Below are 25,597 nucleotides of genomic sequence, written 5' to 3'. Positions count from 1 at the left end.
ACCCTCTCTTTCAGCTTCCCGTCCCCAACCACTGTGGGGTCCTAGTTGGGACTCTGCCTGGGAAAGGGACCTTCCCTAGATCGAGGGGCATAACCCCCAAATGCACCATAACAGCTCTTGTGCCTCAACTTCGAGTTCCTAGAGTGAATGTTCCCTAAACTCTTTCCCTCTCTCAGAGCCAGCGTCGCCTCATCTTTGTCTCTGACTTTTGAGGCCTCTCTCAACTGTCTTACCATTCGTGCTTTCTGGGTCTCGGGATCTCTCGCTGGCCATCTTCTGACGCCGATTTCTCTCTGCTTCCCCCTCCCTCCCTCCCTCTGCCTGTACTAGTTCTAGGTTCAGTGCCCTTGTCCTCTTTCCTGGGTCCGGATCGCCATCTATCTAGGCCGGTCCCCTGGAGGCCGCACTAGCTGCCTCCCTGGGACCACCTCTCTGGGCCAGGCCGCGTCCGGCCTCTGGCTCCGCCGCCCGCGCAGACCTCGGCTCAACCCGCTTTACCCTTTTGAGGCCGGCGGGGGGGGCCGGGGGGAGGCCGCGGGTGCGCCCCGTCGAGAGCGCGGGTGGTGGAGGGGAGGAGCGAGAGGGAGGGCTGGGGGGGGGGGGACCCCACTCGGCCCCGCCCCGGCCCCGCCCCTCCCGGGTCCCTGCCCGCGCCCCCAGCAGTGCCCCGGCCGCAGAGCCGCCGCTGCCACCCGATGAATGGAGTCGCCTTCTGCCTGGTCGGGATCCCGCCGCGCCCGGAGCCCCGGCCCCCCCAGGTGAGGGCGCTGGGCCACGGGAGGGGGCGCGGCCGGGCGCGGCCAGGGAGCAGTGGCTGGGCCGGGGTCGCTGCGCCCCCGCTGAGCGGGCACCGCCTGGAGCGCACAGTGCGGGCACCACGGGCACCGCTGCGGGAACTCCGGCTGGTGCGGGCTGGGGAGGGGGCTGGAGGGAGAGTTGCCCAGGGCAGAGGGGCACGGACGAGGAAGCTAGGCAGCAGGCTGGACGGGCCCCGGGCTGCCAGGGCAGGGGCCACCGACCCGGGTGGTGGTGCCAGGCCTCCTGTGGCCGGGCAGCGGGGGCGGGAGGCCCGCGCCTTTTGTCCAGGTTTTTCAGGCGGGGCGCCTGCCGCCGTTTCCTCTGCCCGAGTTTTCGTTTTCCGTTGGCGAGGCCCCGGCACAGCTGGAGGGAGAGGGAGTGGGGGAGGGGGTTCCCGGAGCGGGACGTCCTTGGCCGCGGAGGCGGGACACCCCCTCTCTGCGCCACTCTCGCTCCCTGCGGAGTCGAACCGCACGACGGGCTGCCAGGCTGGGGTTTGTGGAAAGAGACATAGGCCCGGGACTCCCAGTCCCGGAGGCCGGCTGCCCTCTTCTCTGCTCCCACCAGCTGGCTGTGGGTGGGTCTGGGCGCGGGGTGCCAGGGGCATTACTCAGCGCTGGGTTGCTTTGCTTGGGTTCTTTCATCTGCCAGCTGCTGAGGCTAGGGAAGGGCCAGCAGGGGCCTCCGGCCCCCATCCCCCGTGTCAGGGCCAGTCCCCGACCTCTGAGCCTGGCTGCCAGTCCTACTGAAGCATCCCAGCACACACCACCGCATCCCAAGTTGAAGGGCTGAACGTTGTAGGACAGCAGTTTTTCTGAGCTTGGAAAAGAAGTTTCTTGGGGTCCAGGTTGGGTCCAGTCAGGGCTGAGACCTTTTCCTCTTTTGACAGGGCTGAAGGGCTTTAGGGACCCTCTTCTCCAGTCCTCCCCAGGTGTTGGCCCTGGAAAATGGTGCTTTGTGAACTCTGTGTCTCCCCTGTGTTCTAGAGCTGTATGTGTTCAAGTTCTCACTCCATCTGCATCTCTCTTTCCCGTCACTCCAGCCAAAGTGTATTTCCTAATTATAAACTTGAAATTCAGGATGGACAGGGGGCGGGGGTGGAGGTCATTAAGCATGAGTCCCTCAGATTCTCCCCCCACCAACAACACATACTTCATCTCTATCTCCTTATGTCTCCACCCCCACTGAGCCCAACTGGGGGTGGATGGCTTTTGATCCCACATGGTTCTCCCTTCTGCCAGGCAACAGCCCCTTTCTCAAAAGTGACCAGCTCTCACAGAGATGTGTTCATCAGTGTGTGATTTGAATCTTGATTATATAACTAGTCATTTCACCTCTAAACATGGCCTAAAGGCCCCGGGCCCTGGCTGCTTCTCCGGCTTGCCCACAGTGTGGTTGAGTTCACCCCAAGGTGGCTGGGAATGCCACAGTCCATGTCCAAGGCTCTGCCCTCTCCTTGTGAATAATGGGTGCAGTAGATCCCTTATGTTGAATGTTGAATTCAAGGGCCCTGTGACTGGGCAGAGTAGGTGTTAGTGTCCCATTTTACAGAGAGGGCCTGAGCCGACACCGACACTGCTTGGGCTAGAACCCAAGTTTCCTGATGCAGTCAGGGCACAAGATGACACCTGAGAGGAGAAATATTAGGACTGTGGCTTTGGGATTTCATCTGAGATGGGGCAGGCTTTTGTGAGTCCAGCTCAAGCAGAGGGGCACTGGACCTGGAAAACAGGCCTTATATGTGACCTGTGTGTACACAGACTGGTGTGGGCCTTCTGTGTCCCCTTACTCAGGCCAACTCTGAACTTCGGGGGAAGAGGTACAGCATTGTTGATATAGGTGGGAGTGGGGATGAGGGCAGGTGCTGGTTACAGAGTAGGGCAGTGCAGGAGAGGACAGGGGATGGTTCCATTCCTCATTGCAGGGATGCTTAGGACTTAACTGGGCGCGGTGGCACACACCTGTAATCCCAGTGGCTTGGGAGGCTGAGGCAGGAGGATCAAAAATTCGATGCCAACCTCAACTACTTAGTGAGACCCTAAGCATCTCAGTGAGACCCTGTCTCTAAATAAAATACAAAATAGGGCTGTGGATATGGTTCAGTGGTCTAGTGCCTCTGAGTTCAATACCCAGTACCCCCTCCCCTCCCAAAAAAGGACTTCTTGTGTAAAGTTAAAAGAGAGACTACACAGCAGGAGACTAACTTACAGTGCGATGGATTGCAGTTAGATAGTTGGGAGAACTTCCAGGGAGAGCTTTGTGAGCCACGCTTCAGGGAAGTTTCCTCTCATGTAGTGGGCCAGATGAATTTGTGTGATGTTGGATCCCAATGTAGAAATCCAGATATATTCTGCATGCAGATATATTCAAATGAGCATGTCCATTAGTACCTGGAAAAATGTGTTTTAAAAAAGGGGAGTTGCTTTAATCATATAGCTGATAGCTAAGACAGAGAGAGCAATTACTGTGGAACAGGATTTGTACAGATTGGCTCATTTAATCCTCACAATCACACCACCAGGTAGATCCCGTTATACCCATCTTACAGGCGAGCACTCGGAAGCACAGAGAGCTAACAGCATGGCTAGTAAGTGGCCAAGCCAGGGTAGGAACCTGGGGATCTGGCTTCAGAGTTTTGCTCTCTCCCTCACTTCCTGACTTCCTGGAACCCTTCTTGTCCTGCTGTCACTCCCACCTGAATCTGGGTTCATCTTGGACACAGCTCAAAATCAAGTCAGCCTCTTGCTGAATTGGACCTTTGTTACTTGTCTTTCTACCTGTCCTCAGGGTCAGCGAAGCCCCAGGTGTCTCTCCGTGGTCGCTGGGTAGGGAATCAGCTCATTTAGCCTGCAGCATCCCCCGTTCCACCCATCTAGCCTGCAGCACTTGGGCCTGGCTCTGTCCATTGGCACTTTCCCTCCAAAGGCTCATCAGCCCTGCTCTGTTGGCTGCAGAGGTTCAAAGGTGAGGTATTGGCTTGGTCAGGGATTTGGACAAAGCCCGGTTTTAATTATCCTGCTCTCTCACCCTCCCAGAGAACACCATGAATAGGGCCTGTGGGAGCTGGCGCTGCCTTTCCCTGGGCACCCCCACTCTCTTCAAACAACCCGCCCTTAGATCCAGGCCCCCTGTTTCTTGGGAAATTGTGCCAGCTTGTCAGCAGGACAGTGCCAGTCTGTACCAGGCAGGCATCTCCTCTCCCACAGCCTCAGTGGGATGTCGGGCTGAGATGGTCTTGGGACTGGACTTTGGGACAAGTGTAAAGCCCTTTGCAGGTGGGGGTATATTCATCCCCTGTGGTCAGGACAAGAGTGCCATCTGGTCCAACTTTCCCAAGCTGCAGTGAGGAAACTGAGGCCAGAGAACACCCTTGTCCCCTAGCCTGTGGGTGGTGGATAAGAATCCAGGACTTCTGATCACCAGGCTCTGAGGCCAGGCAGGCCTCTCCCTTCATGGTTCTGTCCTTGGTGGCCTCTCCAGTGCCAGGTGCTGGAACTGGGCACTGAGAGGGAGAGGGGAGGGTAGGAAGAGGGATGAGTGGACAATGTGTCCTGTTCATCTCTGTGTCCCCAGTGACCAGCATAGTGCCTGGCACAGAGCAGTTCTCCATAAATGTTTGTGAAGTGCGAGTCAGGAGCAGCCCCTCCCCTGGCTTCCTGGGGTGCCCAGAGCTGGGCTCTCTTCCTAGCATTGTGAACGGTTCACCTACAAGTCAGTGTCCCCCATCAGCCTGGAGCTGAATGTAAGAAAAATAATAGTAGTGACTACATACATAGTGCTTACCACTAGATAGGTGCGTTACCATCATCCTGTTTGACCGATGGAAAAACCGGCACAAAGAAGTTACATGGCTTCCTAAGCTGCACAACAAATAAGTGGCAGAGTAAGGATTTGACTGTGCCTCATACCAAGTGGCTTCCAGGGGTCATGTTTGTCTTGTTATCCACAGAGGCCTGGCATCCTCCCAGTACTCAGAATGTTTGTTGACAGACTGACTGACTTAATTCATGAAGGATGGGTCAGCATATGACAAAGCCACAGAATCCTGTAACCTATTTATCCCTTAGGAAGTCAGTGGGCCTGGGATTCTTTTTTTTTTTTTGGTGTAGGGATTGAACCCAGGGGTGCTCTACCATTGAGCTACATGCCCAGCCATTTTTATTTTTTCTTTTGAGATAGAGTCTAACAAAGTTGCTCAGGTTGGCCTTGAACTTGTGATCCTCCTACCTCAGCTCCTGAGTCTCTGGGATCACAGGTGTGAGCCACTGTGCCTGGGCTGGGGTCTTGGAAGGCTGCCTGGGGTGCTTCACTGTGTTTTCTGCACCAAGAGCACCTGAGCAAGGAGGGAGGGTGGGCTTTCCCATGCCCCTGCCACCACTGCTCTCCAAGGCTTACGAAGGCCACCAGGGCTCTCCCGGTCTCTTGGTTTCTCTCTTGTTCTTCCCTCCCCTCCTCTCCTGGAGTTTTTGGAGATGGTGCTGAGGAATGGGCACATGGAAAAAGACGACAGGTTGAGTCAAAGAGGCCTTTTCCTTTTTCAGATCTTTGGTCCTGAAATGTTCAGTTTCAACGCATCACCTTGTGGTGGAAGGTCTGTCAAGGTGGAGTGGCCTGAGTGGTTTAGGGCAGGGCCCATCATAGCTGCTAATTCTTCTGTCTTATTTCTGTGGTGCTCCAGATGGAGCCCAGGCCTTTCGAGTACTGGGCAGGTGCACTGCCACTGAGCCTCACCCCTGGCTCATGCTATCAATTCTGTCTTACACCGGGAGCACTGGATTTCCAGCCCAGTCCTACACTTTAGGCCCAGGACATGCCCTTCCACCTCCTCCAAGCCTTAATGCACCTGGGCAGGTGCCCTGTTCCTTTTTGCTCCCTGTTCGCTGGTTTGAATTAACATTAGTCAGTCACTGTCTCCAAGCTACAGTTCATCTGCTGATAAAGTCTGGTGGGGATCTGGCCAGGACAAAATGGGCTGTGTGGGAGATCCAGTCACCTTCTGTCACAGACAGGCCAGCCATGAGAGATGAGTGGCCTCAGCCTGGCACGGGAGGCAGGAGCACCCTGTGGGCGAGTCTTGGGGCCCTGCTTCGGCCTGTGGAGGTTTAGATTCCACTCTACCCCTTTTCACTGTGTGGCTTTGGACCACTTACTTCATTGTTGTAGCCTGTTTTCTTTCTTACATTTTTTTCCCCCTTCAGTACTAGGAATTGGACTCACAGGTGTTCTGCCACTGACCTACCTTCTCAGTCCTTTCAATTTTTATTTTGAGATAGGGTCTTGCTAAGTTGCCCAAGCTGACCTCAAGTTTTTGATCCTCCTGCCTCAGCCTTCTGAGTTGCTAAGGTCACAGGCATACACCACCACACCTGGCTTAGGCTCAGTTTTCTTATCCCTGGAAAGTATTGAGAGGAGCCAGGTGCAATGGCATATGCCAGTAATCCCAGCAACTCTGAAGGTTGAGGCAGGAGGATCACAAGTTTGAGCCTCAGCAACTTAGCGAAGCCCTAAGCAATTCAGACCCTGTTTTAAAATAAAGAAATATGGGGCTGGAGTTGTGGCTCAGTGGTAGAGTACTTGCCTGGGTTTCATCCTCAGCACCACATATAAATAAATAAAATATCCATTGACAACTTAAAAAAAATTAAATTAAAAAAAAATGAAAAGGGCCAGGGATGGGATGTAACTCAGTGTTAAAGTGCCTTTGGTTTCAATTCCTAGTACCCCCTCCCCCCAAAAAATAAAATTATTGAGAGGATTAAGTGAAGTAGTACAGGTAAAGTGACTGACATTTGGTAATCTCAAATATTGGGAGTGACTGTATTAAACAATAAAATCAAAGGATGGAAATAAGAACACACTTTTGGCTTAATATAAAGGACCCTTTATGGTCAGAGTAATCTGAAGAAGAAATGAGTAGCTCCTGGGCGTAGTGGGGCCTCTGTCATTGGAAATGGGCAAGCTCAGCCTGGACAGTGACAAGGACTAGAGAGAATTCAGGCATTGGGTGAGGGTTGGGCACAGAAAACCCTGAAGCTGGTCCCTGCTTCTGGACCAGCACTGTGTGACCGCTCTCCTGGTTTCTGCCACTGGGGACTGGGTGGCGAGGGTGACAGACACCCAGCCTCTTGGGACCCTCCAAGGGTAGCTGCTTTGGTTTGAGCTGGGTGACTCTTCAGAGGAGAGAGTTGAGAGGAGCCTGGAAATATGGGTATGGATCTGATGAGTGGGAGAAGGTGGGGGACTATTTCAGGCCTAGAAGGGCTTGGTGGCTGCGGGGCCAAGAGGAGCCTCGGGCCCTGGTCCCGAAGGTGGCCCCAAGGCTGCTTCTTTATCCTGTGTGCCCCAGGAGGTTGGGTGCATGGTGGTGGGCATGGGGAAATTAGGAGTTCCCTCTTCCCCACCCCCAGTCTCTCCTGAAGGAGGGACCAGGGCTACTCCCTGTGGCAAGGAGCCCGGGCCTGTTAGGAACGGAACTGGGGAAAGAAAGCCTTCTTATGCCCAGTGCATTTGGGGGCGTCCGAGGGTCGAGGGAACAGTGGGGCCTTTGTCCCCAGCTGCCAGGAATCTGGCCGAGGAGCCAGTCCTAGGTCTGGCTGGGCCTTCGGCAGGCAGGTCCTCTTTGAAGTGACCCTTTCAAAGCTCACCCTGAATCTCTGGGAGGAGAGACAAGCTCGGGCAAGGCAAAGGGATGACAGAGTCCCAGTGCTGGCCTCTGTGGGGAGGGCAGGCCAGCAGGAGGCATGTGGGTCAGAGGAATGTGGCGGCTGGGGGAACATGTGGGAGCCATGTGGGAGGACAACCAGCGGGGGTCTTGGTGCCAAGTGGGGGTCACTGTGGGGAAGAGCAGAGTTCATCTTGGCTCTAAGCCTGGTTTTCATCAGTGTCCAGTGTGATTCTGTTTGATGCTGGGCTCCTAAACCTGCAGCTGCTGCTTCTTGGTTCATGTCCTCAAGCAGTGCAAGAGCTCTGGAGGAGTCAGGGGACATGCAGGAGCCCTGGGAGGAGGAGGGTGGGGATCTGGGCCATCTGGACTTTTTCTGCTCCTCAGAGCCTGTGAAAGGCTGGAAAGGGGGATTGAATGGAGACCCCCACCCTCTATCACAGTTTCCTCATTTTCAATGTGGAGAAACTGGATTATTTTGCAAAAGAGAGGGAGGGAAGATGGAGGCCAACCAGAGAGGACACATCTTTGTATGTTTCAGCTGGAGGAATATGGAGACCACCCTGTTCCTGTCTTCTCATTTGCTTCACAGGGAAACTGGGGCCTATAGAAAGGATGGGCCCAGGGAATCGAGGCACAGGAGAGGGGACGGACAATAGTTGAGGGAAGAGACAATGGCAGGGAGGCAAAAGTCCCTCACACTGACCAGCTGAGAGGCCAGAAAGTGAGAGAGGAAGCAGCAGGTTTCTGTTGGTAGGTTCCCAGGGCTTGAGGGGGAAATGGGGTTTTGGACTGAGCAGGGATCAGGGGAGTCTTGGGCAGCCCGGGTGAGAACCCTGCTTCATCCTAATGCTTTTTCTAGTTCATGCCCCCTACACTCCCATCTCCCCTTGGCATCATGACACTGTACAGTCACGCGCCACGTCACCTTTCCGTCAGCGAGGTACCATGTGTATGTTAGTAGTCCCATGAGATTATATCGCCTGGTGACATTCTAGCTGCCTTATTTTGTGTAAGTACAGTCTGCTGTTCACAGGGCGATGATATCACCCGGTGGTACTTTTCCCAGAACATATCCCCGTCATTAAGGATGCGTGACTGTCCTTGCTGTACTTGGGAAGAGTCTTCTAATCTCCCTTTGTCTTCCAGAGGCATGCCCCCCCTTGTTCCTCGCTATGAGCGGGGGAGGAGCTGAGGGTGTGAGGGTGGAGGCTTGAGGGGCTGGGGGCCACTCCGGTGCTCCCTTCTATCTTGCGCTGGCATCCGGAGAGCTGCACCCTCATTAGTCTAATGAAGCCTGGCCCCGAGCCCCTCCAACCTGCTGCATGTGGGGAGTGTGCAGGGGCAGCTGAGCCTGGGCCCAGCGCCCACGGGAGCGGGGAACACAGGAAACATTCTATGAGGCCGGGGCTACTGGTGAGAGGGAGAAAGATTCTCTTCCTTCCCCACCTGGCCTTTTCCTCCTTCAGCGGCTTCCAGAGACTCAGGTCCCCAGTGCTAAGGGAAGATTCATTTGAGAGACTAAGTGTGGCCCGGGGGTGCTGAGGACATTCCTAGGCAAGGCTGGCATAAGGTATCCCTCCTGCTCTCTCCCTAATTTCATCCAGGGGCCATATGGGAGGCTCAGTGCTTGGGTAAATCAGTCACTGAGCCAGGTCTTAAAGCAAAAGAGCCTTTAGTGGGTGGGTGGCCATGACTCTCATGCCCTTCTGTTCCAGGTGCTCTCTGGCTCCTGTGACCTGGATGAATAAGACCCAGCCCTGCCCGCACAGTGGGCCTTTTCTGCTTTTCCTACTGTCCAAAAGTCGGACAAAAAGTCTACACTAAGGTTTCATAAACATAACTTGTGAGATTTGCATTTCCACTACCTGCCAATTCAGAGTGTTCCCCGTGGCTCCCCTTCCCCAAACATTAGTGTTAAAAAGGTCCCATGGCGGGGGCTATAGCTCAGTTGATAGAGTGCTTGCCATGTCCTGGGTTCAATCCCCAGCACCACAGTCTTCCTGTGATGTTGTGTGAGCCAGAATGTGGTCACAATGTGTTGACCAAAATTTAAAGATGGAAGTGGAGTTGCTGGGTAGAATTGCCACACAGGTTGGTTAAAAAACATTGGTGATATGATTAATCTCCTTTCTCTCATCTCCTCTTTCCAAGGCTACTGTTAATTTGAAGATTTTCCCTCCTGCGTTGGAGATGTAACCCAGCGCATTGCACATGCTAGGCAAGTGCTGTACTGCTGAACTACACCCCCAACTCTCAAGTTGAGAATTTTTTAGTGAAATACTTTCTGATCAATGTTCAAGGACCATCATGAGGTGATTGCATACTTACAGGTGCAAGAAAGAAGATCTTAAGAGGGTAAATAGCTTCACTTAAGGTTATCTAAATTTAAAACTGGGTCCCAACTGGGTGTGGTGGCACATACCTGTAATCCCAGCTATTTGGGAGGCTGAGGCAGGAGGATTGTAAGTTTGAGGCCAGCCTCAACAATTTAGTGAGACTTTTTCTCAAAAGGAAAAAATAAAAAGGAATGAGGATATAGCTTAATGATAGCATGCCCCTGGGTTCAATTCCCAGTACCACAAAAATAAACAAATAAATCAATAATAATAGAATAAAATAAAATAAGGCTGGGGTTGTGGCTCAGTGGCAGAGCACTTGTCTAGCATGTGGGAGGCACTGGGTTTGATTCTCAGCACTGCATATAAATAAATAAAATAAAGGCCTATTGCCAACTAAAAAAAAAATCTAAAACGAAATGAAACTGGGCTTTTCTGAATTCTAATCCTGTCCTTGTGGTCTCTACTCTATTCCTTGACAAGAAGGAACCTGGGTAGGTCCACCATTTTGGGGACCTGCCTTCCCTGAACTGAGCCCTGAAATTCAAGTAGGGGTGGGCATAATGAAGGAGAGGGGAAGATGTAATCAATGGTGAATGTAGAGTATGATTACGTTCTGCTTCTCTGAGACTGTGTGCAGTCTGGGTTTGCTCTTGAGTAGTATGGAGGACCCCAGGGCTCTATCAGTAATCATGGACTGAGCCCTTCCTACTCTGAGATGCGCCAGCTCTGGGGGCAAGAGTCTTCACTGAGATGAGACTTGCCAATGCTTGAGAGATATTTGCTGGGATGTCCGAGTAGACATTAGTAACTTGCCCAAGGACACAGGTGGAAATTGGAACTGAGTTGGGACTCAAACCCTGGTTCCTTCTAATTCTCTTTAGGAATCTCCCCACTGCCCCCACAATGGGGATTGAACTCAGGATGTCATGCATGCTAGGCAAGTGCTCTACCCCTGAATTACACCCACGGCCCATGTTTAGTAACTTTTTTTTTAGTTCTGGGGATTGAATCCAGGGACACTACCACTGAGCAATATTCCCCAACCCTTTCTATTATTTATTTTGAGACAAGGTCTCTCTAAATTGCTTTGGACCTCACTGACTTGCTGAGACTGGTCTTGAGCTTGTGATCCTCCTGCCTCAATCTCCCAAATGGCTGGGATTACAGGTGTGCCCACTGTATCTGTGTTTAGGAACTTTTAAATACTATACTCTACAGCTCCTTTATGTCGTGCGTGTCTTATCTCTTGTTCTTTATGAAGTCAGGAATTGCCTTTATTAATTTTTAAAAATCCTTTGTGGACTGCTGTAGTAAGATCTGTTGAGCAACTCCTATGTGCCAAGCATTCAACACTGAGTCCTTTCAAAGATTCCTTTTACAGCTGAGGAGCCTGGCTTGGAGATGGAAAGAACTTGACCAGGGTCACCCAGTTGAGACCTGAACTCTGCCTGGACTCTTTGACTTCTTTCCCTGGTGTCCTGCCATGCCACCCCCTGCCTACTGCCAAGCTCTTGGTAACACCCAGTCAGTAGACCCAGAATGAGAGGAAGGGGAGCCGGGCTCTGACATTAACTGATTTGTTTGGGGGCACCCAAGGGCAGGACAGGGCCGTGGACTGCGTCTCCTGCATCTGAGCTCAATGCGTGTCCCACTTGTGGTTACTGATGAGGAAAAGGGACCGGGGCAGCTGTGATTTCTCAAGCGCCCAGCTGTGTGTCAGACCTGGGAGCTTCCGGAGGTGAATCTGACTCATAATGCTGGGGTGGTCAGGGATGGTACCCTAAGGAGGCAGAGCCTACTAGGGCATTGACCGAAGAGGCTGAGAGGATTCCAGAATGCGTACTGCGTGGTTGGGATTTCAGCCATGGATGACCAGAAGAGATCTCCAGCCTTGGGAAATGCAGCCACAGCGAGGTGGCAGGGGCCTGCCTGGTGGCTGAGGGCTGGGCACCGCCTTTTGTTGAACGCCAGTTTTGCCCACGTTCCGGGACCGGCAAGGATCCTCCAATCAGAGATGCCCGCAGCGCTTTATTTGTGTCTCATTTGCATGACCGCACCCTTCACCCCAGCTCAGCGCCTGATCCCCAGAAGTGTGCTTCCTCGGCCCCCTGTGGAAGCGCGCCTGGGAAGGGTGGGTGGGGGCTGCTGCGGGAAGGGCGGCCCTGGGCTGCTAGCCTGGCGGCACTATTCATAGCTCAGGGGCTGGCGTACTTCGCATACTTGGCGTTTCTGCCGTCTGGATGGCTCGTCCTCCTCTCCCTCCGCTCCCTTCTTCTGTTCCCCTCTCCCCTCCTCCCACCACCCTCTCTCCCACCTTGGCCCTCTCAACCAGTTTTCTTGAAATCTAATGTCCTAGCTGCCACGTCGTGACTGAGGGCGCATAAGGAAACCGAGGTCCCAGAGAGGGGCGTGCCTTCGTGCCCCTCCTAGAGGGAGAAACTGGTAGCAGTGAGGCATAAGGTGGCGAAACGCCTGGGGCCCGCCGGCCGACCGGAAGACACACCTTGAATCCCCGCTCACCCTAGCTATGGCACTGGCGAATTCCTCTGTTTTTGAGTTGGAGAAGCTGTTCAGAAACTGTCAGGCCGAGCCACGGCGGTTAGGAGACCAGTTACGGGCAGAGGGGACTGTGGATGGGGTGGGCAAACGCTGAGTCTCAGGACGCGGGCGTGGCATGTTTGAGATCCAGGGAGGGAGGCCCGGTGGCTGGAGGGGGCCACTGGGGTGAGGCACAGAGCTGCAGAGGAGAAAGCAACCTCCCTTCTCTCCCCTGTCCTTACTCCCTCATTCCAGAACCCCTACTTCTGCACATGCTGCTGAGGAAGGAGTGGGGGCGCATATGCATGGACGGAGAGCGAAGCACCCCTGCTCCAGGTAGAGAGAGCCTCCTGGTGCTGGGGAGCCACCTCCCACTGAGTTCAGAAAGAGTGCGCTGTGCACCCCTGTGCAAAGCAGACATGGTCCTGGCCTTCCGGACTCGCCACCGAGGGGGAGAAATTGGTCAAAATAGCCTCATGAATACATAAACACCAACTTGGACATGGTGACACACACTTGTAATTCCAGCAGCTCAGGAGGCCGAGGCAGGAGGATTGCCAGTTCAAAGCCAGCCTCAGCAGCATAGCAAAGTCCTAAGCAACTCAGTGAGACCCTGTCTCTAAATAAAAGACAAAAAAGGGCTGGGGATTTGACTCGGTGGCCAAGTGCTCCTGGGTTCAATCCTGGGTACCTAATAATAATAATAATACCAAATAAAATAACAAAAACAATAATAATAAAATTAAAAGATGAGGGCTAGGGATAAAACTCAGAGGTAGAGTGCTTATCTAGTAGGTGCTAGGCTCTGGGTTCAATTTTTAATACTGGAAAAAAAAAAGAAAAATATATAAACACTGATAATGAGAGGGTGTGCCAGGACCTAACCTGGTCTGAGGAGTTGTATCTGGGCAAGTGTCATTTTTGCTGAGAGTTCCAGGGTGGGCAACAGATAGAATAAAGTGCCCCTTGGTGAGGTAGGAAAGGAGTGGGAGAAGATAAAACAGCATTCCAGAAACAGCATGTGCAAAGGACCTGAGGCTGGAAGACTGCCCGGTTCTTACAGGAACTGGAGGAAGCCAGGGTGGCCAGAGCATGGAGGAAGAGGGAGTAGTAGGGGTGGAGGTCAGAGGTGTGTCCCTCAGGCCCTGGTAGTCCTAGTATTAAAACAATCAATGGACTGTCAAGGGCCAGAGGGTGACAGAGCAGCTTGGTTGGAGTAGGGTGGTGAAGGTGAAGAAGTGGGGGCTTGGGAGACATTAGGGAGCAGAGCCACCCTGAGGCTGGGACATAGGACTGGGCTGTGAACTTCTCCATTTATTAGTTCTTAGAATGTGTTCCTGGCAATTTTGCCCGGTTGCTCTCCCTGCCTTTATTTTGTAGTTGAACAAATAAGAAAATCCGTGTGACCTTGAGAGATGATCTTGATGTCCCACAGTCAGAAAAGGACCAGAGCTAGTAACACTGGCAAGTGTGGCCCTTTCTCAAGGCTAGCACAGCAGTCCTCAGCTGCCTCCTATCCTCCACCCCTCCATGCCCTGTGGGTGAGCCTGGTATTTTTACTGAGCACTGGACTGGGTGGGGGCCAAGAGGTCCAGGCAGTGGTGGTGGGTGGCACCTCTGTTTCAGGAACCTTCTGCTATTGACAAGGTAGTGTCTGGCACATAGCAAGCACTTAGTTGTCTATTTCTATTGTGCCTGTTATGTCCCCAGATGTGGGACCAGGCAAGCTGATACAGGGGTTTGGATTTGGGCCAGAGATGATGTGCCTGTCCTTTTCTGACCCTGGAGCCTAGCCTAGAGGCCATCCCAGCTCCCACCTTCAAAGCCACCATGCCCTGCTTCTGCTGCATCAGTTTGGACTGGGGGGAGGTTCAGTTCACAGGTAGGGCCATGAGTGAAGAGGAACCTGGGCAGGTTGGGCAGAGCTAGGGTGAGGGGGTGGGTGGTTTCAGGGGTGGGGCTAAGAGCCGGGAGCCCCAGTGCCCTGGGGGAGACTTTCGAAATCTGCTGAAACCCGCCCAGGGAGGGAATGTGGTCTCAGCTTGACTAGGACTGAGCTGAAAGAAACCAGTGGGTGCACCTGTTGCCTCTGCCCAGGTGGTCAAATAATAGGAAGAACTTCCGGAGGGGGACCACAGGATGATTCACATGCCGAGTTCCCAGTTTCCTCTGAAATGAAATGTCCAGGTGGGGAATGGATGTGATGATTTGGGAGAAGAAGCATCACAAGCAATCTCCTTCCTCTGGTAATGACTGCTCCTTGCTCCATCTCGTCTAACAAGGGTCTTTGGCTTCTCCTCGGTTCTCCTGGACCAACGGGAGACCCCAAGGTTCCACAGGTGCTTCCGCAGGGGATATTTCTCTATAGGAAGTGGGGAGGGGTGAGGCTGGGGCTGAGGACCTGAAGAATGCAATGTGAGCGGGGAGCAGGCTCAGGAATGAGGGCACCTTGCTGGAAGGCCAGGAAGGTGTGCCAGAGCTGGGCCAGCAGGGGGCTCTGTGGCCCACAGAGATGCCTGCCCTGCCGGCTGGATGACAAGACTGCATCCTTCAGTGTGTAGGCTGTTTCCTTGGAGCCTGTGAGGACAGGGACAGGTCTCTGCTGGCTCACCCTGTGTGTATAAGGTACAGATGGTAACTGTCAGCTTGTGCGGTTGAAACAGATGTGCGTGCGCTCCATGGGTTAGGTCAGGACGTGGAAGAATTTCTATCACCATCCATCCAGCCTGATGGATGGGAGGCCTCCATCAACACCATGGACCTTCAGTGCAGAAGGTTCAGATTTCCCCACAGCCTGGGAGCTTCCCTGTGCAGGGATCCCTGGGACCCTGAAGATGACAGTAGGGGCAGTGAGAAGGTGCAGACTGGGGTGGGAGGGACAAGTCCTCCAGGCAGGCAGCTTGCAGCTATCCTGAGCACACTCTGTGGGCAGGGCCTGCTCCTGGGTGCCAAGGGGAGACCTGCTGTTCCCCCTCCTCCTCCTTTTATTTTTCCCCCTTCAGTGCTGGGGATTGAACCCAAGGGCACCCTGCCACTTAGCTATGTCCCCAGATCTTTTTATTTTTTATTTTGAGACGAGGTCTCACTAAGTTGTCCAGGCAACTTAAACTTTCAATCCTCCTGCTTCAACTTCCCAAATAGCTGGCATTACAAGCATGCACCACTGTGCCTGGCTCGCTGATTTTTTTCAATAAAAAATATGAAATTTACTATTTTACCTTTTATTTTGTTTTACAGTGCTAGGGATTGAACCCAGAGCCTGCTCATGCTAGGCATGTGCTCTACCACTAAGCTACATCCCCAGCTCATTTTTTAAAAATTCGTTTTTAAAAAATATTTTTTAGCTATAAATGGAAGCATTCTCTTTATTTTATTTATTTATTTTTATGTGGTGCCGAGGATTTTGAACCCAGTGCCTCACATGTGTTAGGAAAGTGCTGTACCACTGAGTTACAACTTCAGCCCCTAAAAAACTCATTTTTAAGTGTATAGTTCTATGGCCTTAAGTATATCACATCATTGTGCAAATGCACCACCTTCCATCTCCAGAACTTTTTTCATCTTTTCAAACTGAAATTCTGTACCCATTAAATAATAAGTCCCATTCTCCCTTCCCCCAGCCCCTGGCAACCAGCATTCTACTTTCTATCTTTGTGGATATAAATATCTCTTAAAAGTGGAATAGTACGATAATTGTCCTCTTGCGCCTGGGTGATTTCATGTAGTATGATGTCTTCAAGGCTCATCCACATTGAAGCATGTCTCAGAATTTCATTCCTTTTTAAGGTTGAATAATATCCCATTGTATGGCTATACCACATTTCTATCATATGCACATACCACATTTTTGTTTATCCCTGTCTCCTTAGAAGTGGAATTGCTGGATCATAAGGTAATTCTATATTTAATTTTTCTCCATCCACAGATAATTTTTGAAAGTCACATACCACCAGAGCATATCAATTTTTTTTCCTTTTGCAGTACTTGAGATGGAATCCAGGGGCGCTCTACCACTGAGCTATATCCCCAGTCCTTTTTATTTTGACCAAGCTGCCCAGATTGGTCTTGAACTTGCCATCCTCCTGCCTCAGCCTCCTGAGTGGCTAGGATTACAGTGTGCCACCGTATCAGCATTCATTTTTGAAAATCAAACAGCTGTTGTCTTTAGGGATCTGTCGGTCCAGTGGGGGAGTCTGAGGCCATGCCCTTGAGCTGTCTCCAATCTGGGGGAAACACATTCTGAGGCCATGCATGCCCTACAGGAGACCCTAGACTGATGTTTGTCAGGGAGGAAGCCCTTCCTCTCAGGGAACTCTGAGTCTGATGGGGGAGGCATAGCCTCTTCCCTTTGGGGAATGCACAGACAGGCCCAGAGACTGGAATGGATGTATAGAGGGCCTAAGACTGCCCAGGGACTGCTGGGTGGAGTGAATTGGCCTGGAGAGGGTCCGTGGCGGGCTCTGTCCCATGGCCGCCTGCGGTCGCCCAGCAATGACCCTGGTGTTTACTTTGTGGCTGGCTCCAGCCTCACCCTCTTCTGCAAGTGCTCATTTCCCACCATGAGAAAAGATGCTCCTCTTTGGTCTCCCCACCCTCGGCGTCCTTCAGGCGGGCACCAGCCCCCCTGCTGGGTGGAGGTCCTGCCAGTGTGGCACTTTTGCCATGCTCCTTGCCTGCTGGGAGCAGACTCATCCTGAGGTCTCATGTCAACCCACTCTTTCCCACTCCCAAAAGGCCTGTAAGTTAGGACTCTGGGTTTGCCAAAGTTGTACTACTGCTCTGAACAGGAAGCTCCTGAGGATCCGGGTACATGGGAGGCAACTGCATGGCAAGAGCCTGTGGGAGCCTGGGATTGGCGGGAGGTATAGTGATGCCTGCGCCAGTGACTTTGCCTGGGTCTGTAAGTGCCTGTGTGTCTGGATACAAATGTGACTGGGTCTGGGACGGTGAGCCTCCAAAAGGCAATCCAAAGAGCTGGCATTTATTAAACCCCTACTATGTGCTCTGAGTCTGTGCTACGGCTTTCTTTGACTTAATCCTCCCAGTGACCTTTGAGGTGGACGGTAGTGCCATCACCATTTTATTGGTGAAGAGCCAAGGCTCAAGGAGGTTGGGTAACACATCAGGGTCTCACAGCTAGAAGGTGGAGACTGGGACACAGACCAGTGGTCCTGGACTCCAGAGCCCGCTGCTAACCACTGTTTGGGATTGTCTCTGCCCCTCCCCAAGGTGGTGGGTTGTCTCACATGATGGGTCCCCCCACCCCCAGCCTTATTTTGGCCCTGGACCAGTTTGAGGGAGAGGGAGTGAAGTGTCACATTCTATACCAACCCAGGGAAGGAGTGGCTCTAGAAGGGGATCTGGGGAGACCAATTAAACCACCCCCTGCCCACTGGCCAGACCCAGAGCAAGGTCCCAAGCTCTCATGGTGCAGGGTTTTGTGCACACTGAGAGTGCTGGGGAGGCAGGCTTGCTTGGCCGGCTCATCAGCTTGGCCTGTTGGGGCATGTCAGGTGGCAGCCTGTAGCCAGCAGTGCTGGGAACCAGGCATCTGAATGGGGCTAAAGGGTGGAGGAGGGCTGAGGAGGCGGCTGCCCTTGAGGGAGGAGACTGGGGCAGGGGTCAGAGGCGTGGGTAGGAGGGCACGCACTGGGTATTGCAGGCCTGCATGCTTGGGATGGCGCTGCCGGTGGGTTTGCCCTGTCTGTGTGTGAGGTTGTGGGGTGGTTAGGGGGTTGGTGTCTGGTGGTGCATGGGACCAGTTGGAGCTTCATAAATTCTGGATGATTCTTTGTGGGTGGGAGCACTGTTGACCTTGTGGTTTGGGGCCTACATTCTAGAAGGCGCTGAGCAAGCCCCAGAGGAAGGAAAAGCAGACTGAATTGACCCTGAACCCCTCTCTCTTGCTTCCTGAATCACGCTCCCTCTCCCTGTGGCAGTATCAGTTTCCCTCTTTGTCATATCCTTGACCCTCGGGCTCCAGGATGCTCTCCTCCCATTCCCCAGTTCCTGGTTGCCTGGCTTCCAATGGCAGTTGCAGGCTTTGGCTTCTCCAAGTCCCCATCTCCTGGGAGGCCTCTGCCCACCCTCAAACTGGCCCCTTCCCAGATAGAAGAGGCCCTGCCCCTGATGTAAGGACTTACTTGGTGGAGGCCAAGGCCACTTGTTGGCTGGGAGGGCCTGAGTCTGGAACTTAGAGACCCCCCCAAAAGGTTTCAGGACCTGGAAGACATTCCCAAAACAACCGTAAAAATCCCTGAACGAGGGCAGGGACTACAACTGTCTTAGTCTCTCAGGCTTCCCAGCTCCTGGCAGTAGCAACACTCCTCAAGATGTGATTGAAAGGATTAACAAGAGAGTAATGGAAAGAGATCTGGGTGAGGGCTTAGAACCCTGGGGCATGATCCCAGCTTCATAAAAGTGAGGCCTTGAACCAGTCACTTGTCCTCTTTGAGCCTCAGTTTCTGTAACTGAAAAATGGGTATTAAAAATAATCCCTGGAAATCCTGGGTTTGGAGTACAGGTCAAATGAGAACAAGTGAAAGTGCCTTGCAGTACTAAAGGATGATGTCTCTTTGGGAGAGAGGGAAGACCTGGATGGGATGCCTTTCCTTCGGGGGTACAGCCTCTAAGCCCCTCCCTAGGGACCCAAGAAGAGGTTGAACGGATTTTGCAAGCTGGTCAAACTAGAGGGGGATGGGAGGGACTGCTCAGCAGGGTAGTTCCTGATGGGGGGAGGAAGCTGGGCAGGGTGTGGGGGGAGGATTCGCTGGGCAGGAAGGCTTGGAATAGAATCTCAGCTACGTCTGGTATTTCCCAGCCTTGGCCCTCTCCTCCATGGCCCTCTGGGGCCCACCCCACATTCCTTTCCCAGAGGAAATGGGGGAGGGAGGTGGCTCCAACTGGCCTAGAGGATCATTTATTCAAACTATGTACCATCTTTGAGGCCCTACTGTGTGCACCCACACCCTCCTGAAGGAAGTCCCTGCTGAAGCAGCTGGGGGAATCTGTTGCTTTCATTGCCAGGCCTTGCTGCCCCTGCCAGGTTAGAGGGCAGGTCGTGGGCATGGTATATGGCTCATCCTTTCAAGCTCCCTGTAGGCACTGATACAGAAACCCCAGACCTCCTCTCCACCTTTGTCCTTCTGCAGCCCCCAGAACCCTCCGCAGTCTTGATAATGTTCTAATCTTGAGGCATAAGCAGCATCTGTTGGTACATGGGTCACATGAAGGGACAGTCTTTCATTTCCTTAGGTCTAGGGAATGGACTTGCAGCAAGAGTAAAGGCAGCCTTTACTGGCTGCTTCCTGGGACAGCAGACCAGACTGGGGGCTGAGGATTCCAGAGGCCTTTGTCCTCACTCCAGAGTGTGATCTGACTGAAGACACCTTGTTGGTCTACGAGGGTCTGGCCCTGGCAGGGAGGGTGTATGTGACAGGAAGGTGCAGGGCAAGTGAGGGCAGAAATTAGCCAGTCCCAGAATCCTTGATTTTCTAGCGATTGAGGGGCAAGGAGAGGGTGCATATGGAGAGCCTGTGTCCTGCTGTCCCTGACTACCCTGGCTGTCCCTGACTCCGGTCCTTTCCTGCTTGCCCCCTAAGTCCTCCTGACTCAGCTGTGGCAGCTGTGCTCTTCCCGTAGGGCTTCCGCCAGGGTGGGGGTGGGGGTCCAGCTCCTGCATGGGGCCCGCAAGCGGCAAACAGGAAACAGGAGAACAAAACCGCTCCCTGGCTGACACAGGGACCGCCCCAGGCCTCACGCTCACCCTTCCTCCTCTCTGCCTTCTCCCTCAGTGATCCTACCCACCCCAGGGTCCTCCCTCTACCCCTACTCTCCTCTCTTCCCACTGCATCATGTTCATCGGCTCCCTTCCCCTCCCTTGGCCCCTCCACCTCCCCTTCCCTTCCTAGACCAAGTACCTCTCATGTGGGCCACCTTCCTGGCAGGTCCTCCCTGGAACAGTGAATGACAGGATGGGGGAGGGAAGAGGGAGTCCGACCTCTTGTGCTTGGGTCTCCCTTCTGGTAGCTCCTCCCAAAAGGCCCAATCCCGTTACTCTTCCTCTCAGATTCCTCCTAGATTTGGGAGCAGGGTTGGAGCTGTCTCCCTTCCTTGGCTGCTGGCTAGGATTCAGGAATAAGATCCAAAGTAGGAATGAGGGGCTTGGGGTTGGTGGCCCTGTACTGTCATAGCAAACTGAGTGCTCTTGGATCTGTTTCCTTCTCTACGAATTGAGCCATAGTAATGGCCATGGGCCACAGTGAATGGCTGTAGTGATAGGCATGCTGTTTATAAACAGTCATGTGAGATAGAAATGGTGGTGATGATTCCACACACACTAGCCAAGGCCTCTGCCAGCCCAGCCCAGGAAGGGGAAGGGGCCCTGAGAAAAGAGAGAGAGCCAGGAAAGGGGAAGAGGCCAGGGCCTGGCATTCATGTGGGGCTTCCTGTCTGACACATTTGGAAGGTGGGCTAGGGACCAGCTTGGAGTCAATTGTTGGCTTAGTGGTGGTCCCTTTACTAGAGCTAATGGGCAAGGTCCTAGGGAAGATGGATAGAACATTTCCCCATGGAAGTGTGTGTGTGGGGTCTAATCACTTTGGCATGGGGTGTAGAGTGGCATAGTGCTCTGTGCTGGGCAGTGTGTGTGAGAGACCTGAGGGGACATTACAGAGATGAAGAGAGTAGTGTGCTCTGCAGGGCGTGCCTGTCATCCATCTGCCTGCATGAGGTGTGTGGGGTTTCTGGGGTCTGTAGGGGTTTGGTGTACTTTCAGGAACATAGTGAGTATGCTTACCAGTGTGTCTCTGTGGGGCGTGTCACTGTATGCCTGAGTGTATGTGAGGGGTGGTGTGTTTCTATAGGGAGTGTGGACAGAGGATGTCAGGTGGATAGGTGTGTGTGTGTGTGTGGTGTGGGTCTGTACAGAGTAGGAGGGGTGTGTTGATGTGTATGCAGCTCTGTGAGGCACCTGTAGTGCATGTGTGAAAGTTCCCCTGGGAGCATGAAGCTGTCCTGTGCGTGTGCGTACCGGGAGGGTTCAAGGCTTGAGGTTCGGGTAGAGTGTGTGAGTTTTTGTGTGAGCGGGAGAGTGTGGTCTGTGCCTACGTGCATGTCAGTGTGGGGACCGTACAGTGCTTTCAGCGTGTGTGGGTGTGTGAGTGTGTGGGTGTGTGGGATCGGGGCGGCCGCGCACGGGAGCCGCCCCGGAGGGGGAGGCGTCTGCCCTGCGCTACTCGCCGGCGTGTCCCGGCTCCGGCTCCGGCGCCTTCAGCCAGGAGGTGCGGGAGGCGCGGCGCCGCTCCAGCCGTCCTGCCGCCGTCCGCGCGGGCCGTCCGTCCCCTCGGGGCTCCCGGGCCCCGGGCCCGTGGCTCCGGGGGGCAGGCGGGAACCCCCGGCGTTCGCCTGCCGCCCGGGGGTCCAAGAACGCCGCCCGCTGGGCGCCGAGCAGCTGCCGCGGGGCCCCGCGCGGCGCGCCCCGCTCCGGAAGCCAGGCCCCGGGCTCGCTGGGGCCGGGGCGGCGGCCGGGCGCGAGGGCCCCCGCTGGCTGCCGCGCTCGTGGGCAGCGCGGTGTGGCGCGTGGAGCGCGCGGGGGCCGGGGGCTGGCGCTGGGAGCGCGCCGTCGGCGTGGACTGCAGCGCCCCGGAACCGCGCTGCCTCTGGCTGCCCTGCCTCGGCCACAGCGACCGCAGAGCGCCCGGGTCGCGCGGGGCCAGGGTAGGTCTTGTCAGGGGCTGGGGGCCAGCGGGTCACCTTCTAGCTGTGCGCACCCAGCTTTCCGGGACTGAGGTCTTTGGACTGGGGAGTGTGTGAGAAATTGAGATGGGGGTGAGAGTGGCAAGGTTAGTGGCGTGGAGCTTTCCCAGAGGTGCTGGATGAGAACCCCAGTGTGCACGGTGGCATCCAGTTATCTCAGTCCTTTAGGTTTACAAGCAGTGGAAGGGTGGTAGGGACCTGCTTGTAGCAGACGCTGGGGCCTCTAGGAATCCGAGAGTGGTTGGGCTGGTGGGGACCCCAGCCAGGCACCACCCCACTCTCCCCCTTGTAGGGAACCTGGACACAGGCACACCAGGGTTTCCTATTGGAAAAAGGAGGCTGAGGTGGCAGAATGGTCCCCAGCAGGTAATGAGTGCTCTCGTGTGAGACTAGTGGGGCTGGGGGCAGTGTTTCTGATGTCCGGGATCTACCGGGCTGGTAGGGTGTGAGTCACAGTGGGCACCATGCCCAGCCTGAATACTGTGCTTTCTGCAATGACCTCTTTATGCTCCTGGGGGGAGGAGCAGGACTCCTGGGTTCTAGTTCCTGGTGTTGCCAACCCACCACTCATGCACTTCAGTCTAATTTGTAGCCTAGGGCCATCTGCCTTCCTACCATTAATTGGTATTTCTAGATGTCTCTTTCCTGACATGAGAGTGAGTGTGTTTGGAAATTGGTCTGGGCCAGGAGAATTTAATCAGTATGTCCCTGTGCCTCCCAAGTGTCTCCCTTTTCTTCCCCTTGTCTCTGTGCCTGTATTAGAGAGGTAGAGTCTGGTGTGTGTATGAGCCAGTTTAGTCGCCTTTCTAGTTCCCATTGCTGGGTCTTTCTGATTCTATGCCTATCACCCACCTTTCCCTCAAGATGAGAGCAAGACCCAGTGTTATCCCAAGTCTAAGGGGAGGAGAGGAAATATGCTTGTATAATAGTATGAAGGATTGTGGTTAAATCTAAGGAAGAACTTTCCATAGGGGAGTCTCCAGCTCTAGCTGGATCTGTGGTGTCTCCTCTTCAAGTAGGGGTGTGGCAGGGGGATTACTGACATTCCCAGGGGCCTAGTTGGAAGAGTTGGGGGAAGGGGGCCTGGAAGGAAAGAACAGAGGAAAGGGAGAGGCAGAGATAAGGGGGGTGGGCAGTAGTGCTCGAGTTAGAAGGGAACTGTGCGAAGAAGGCATGCCCACTGTCCTGGATTACAGGCAGGTTCCCCCCAGGGAGTGGCACCCCCAGGCAGCTGGCAGCTCCAGGCAGGATGTGTACAGGGGAAGAGGCGGGGGGCGTGCGGGGACCTGTCCCAGTCACTTCTCATCACTGGGGCAGCTGGTGGCTTAAACCTTAATCCAGGACACCAGCAAAACAATGGGCCCTGCAAACAGCCTCAGCTCTGAGCCTGGGTGAGGGGTGGGCAGAGGGCCGCCCACACTAGGGAGGAGCAGGGTTTTCTGTAGGAGGGGCAGTTGGGGGTGGGTGGTCCCCAAGGTCCTCTTTTTTTCTCTGATCAGTTCCTTGCCAGGTCAGCAGAGATAGGAAAATCCAGGGGATTTCAGACAGCAGAATTTCCAAAGAATTTTCTCTCTGTTCCCTGGACCCCCAGGGGTGTGGGGCTCAGTGGAAGAGATGAGCTTCCAGTAACAAGGTAGAAGGAGATGATGGAACATCACTGGATTTCCTGTCTGATTCTGGCTTCCTGTACAGGGGTGGTCCAGTTTTCGCTTGGATTCTGCTGGGGATGTGGAGCTCACAACCCCAAACCTGTGTTTCTCCAGACTCTATCACATTTCACATTAGACAGTTACTAAGTTACTCAGCCTCCTGTATCTTCCACCTGACTCTGTCCTCTGGGACAGAGGGCCGGTCACGAGTGCTGGCTCTGCCTTCATGGGATGTGTGAACAGGAAGGTGGGTAGATGCTTGGATGAACTTCTTAGCATCTCTGCACTGGGTTGGCAGGTGTTTTGGGGCTTCCTTCAATTATTGAAAGGGGAGCTTTACAGTGAGTGTGATCTCCTTTCCCCAGAACTGGGGGGCTTATTTCCTCAGGACCCAGCCACCCAGCCTTTCTCTCCTTAGTGCAGTCTCCTCCTGGGACCACGGACCTCTGAGGATGCTGAGAAGTTTGAGGACTGCTGAGGGGGTGGTGGGAGGCTTTTTGCTTCCTAGGGGTTTGGATTAGGGGTGACTGATGTGGGGGTAAAAGGGTCCCTGAGGGAGGCCTCCTGGCTTTTCCTGTGGCAGCTTCTTTCAGCTTTCTTTACCTCCAGTTGGTCACCTTGTGCAGTTTCTCTAATGTCCACCTGCCACCCACTGGCCTCTGTGTCCAAGAAGACTTGAAAGTCTTCTTCTCTCAGATAGTCTTCCTCTTACCTTCTGCCCCAGAAACAGCCCCTTGTGCTCCACTAAAGCCTTGATTTCAGGTCTTGGGGAATCCCACGTACTCTAGCAGTTCGGACAGACCCCCCCCTCCCCCGCCTGCCACCTCCCAGCCACTTTCCTATGAATAAGATAGGCCTTTGGCTGGATTCTGCAGCTTCAGGAAGTTCCTTCAGTTGTCTGATGTCCAGTCTGCTCCCTTGCAACTCTTGGTCCTCATGTGTTCCTGAAGCATATGTCTATGTATTTGTTTGTCTTTCTGTGCAGGTGTGTCTCTGCTTTGTGCACCTGTAAGACTGTGCTTATATGCTACTGAGTGTGCCCATGTCTACAAGTCTGTGTGAGCCTTTGTGGGTTTGTGTGCACATTTGCATGTGTACTTGTCTGTGTGTGGCATGTTCTGTCTGCATAAGTGTGTGTGTCCGTGTGTCTGTGTGTGCCCAGGTCTGTGTTTGTATGTGTGGGTATGTGAGAGTTGCAAGGCCTCTCCTGGGCAGGAAGGCTGTGTGTGCAGCGCCTGGTACGTAGTAGATGCTCATCGAGTGTTTGCTGAACTAAATGAAGGCCTTGCTCACAGCAAGTTATTCCTCTAGAGGCAAAGGTGTCAAGAGGTGGCTGAGGGGAAAACAAGGAAGAAGCTGTTGGGCTGACCAGGGTGGCGGGGAAGAAAGGGGTGAGGAACAGATCAGGCAGAAAGGCTCTGGGGCTTTGGGCCCTGACAGTGCCTCTCAGGTCCCAGGCTGGAGGCAGGGTGCAGAGGTCTGAGGGCTGGGCACGTGGCACTCATCCTGTCTCCCTGTGCTCCACAGCTGCCACTGGGCCCAAGAGATGGGTGCTCTCCTGGGCGCCCCCTCCCCTGGCAGGGGCCAAGGACACTGCTGCTGCACAAAAGTCTCCAGGATGGCTTTGGTTTCACCCTGCGCCACTTCATCGTGTACCCACCCGAGTCTGCCATTCACTGCAGCCTGAAGGTATGCCCAGCTCGTCCCTGCCCTGGCTGTCCCTGGGAAGCTTGATGTGGGAGGGTGATTCCTTTGCCCGCTAGTCTCTCTCAGAGAAGCTGTCCTTCCTGGGACTGCTGACTCCCTTCTGCTGAGGCCTGGGAGATAGTGCCTGCTACGGCTGGGACATTTGC

The 25,597-nt window shown here is 54.0% G+C and overlaps 1 protein-coding gene across 6 annotated transcripts in view; it reads left to right on the top strand.

Moving 5' to 3' along the window:
• The first annotated feature begins 607 nt into the window (after nt 1-607).
• ARHGAP23 (Rho GTPase activating protein 23) overlaps nt 608-25,597 on the top strand; it is a 74,538-nt gene continuing 49,548 nt past the window's right edge. For 3 of the 6 annotated variants that reach the window (XM_079134717.1, XM_079134715.1, XM_079134714.1), the window contains exons 1-2: nt 608-758; nt 25,272-25,433. In XM_079134717.1, coding sequence (XP_078990843.1) covers nt 696-758; nt 25,272-25,433 — 225 coding nt within the window. In that variant the 5' untranslated portion in view covers nt 608-695. Of the gene's footprint in view, nt 759-21,615; nt 22,057-25,271; nt 25,434-25,597 lie in introns of those variants that run through there. The other 3 variants (XM_079134716.1, XM_079134720.1, XM_079134718.1) reach the window with 3 other exon arrangements.

This window comes from Sciurus vulgaris (assembly GCF_902686455.1).
Source record: "Sciurus vulgaris genome assembly, chromosome: 3".
Lineage (NCBI taxonomy): Eukaryota > Metazoa > Chordata > Mammalia > Rodentia > Sciuridae > Sciurus > Sciurus vulgaris.
The sequence above is the reverse complement of the archived record's forward strand: the minus strand, read 5'-3'. Positions and strand labels throughout refer to the sequence as shown.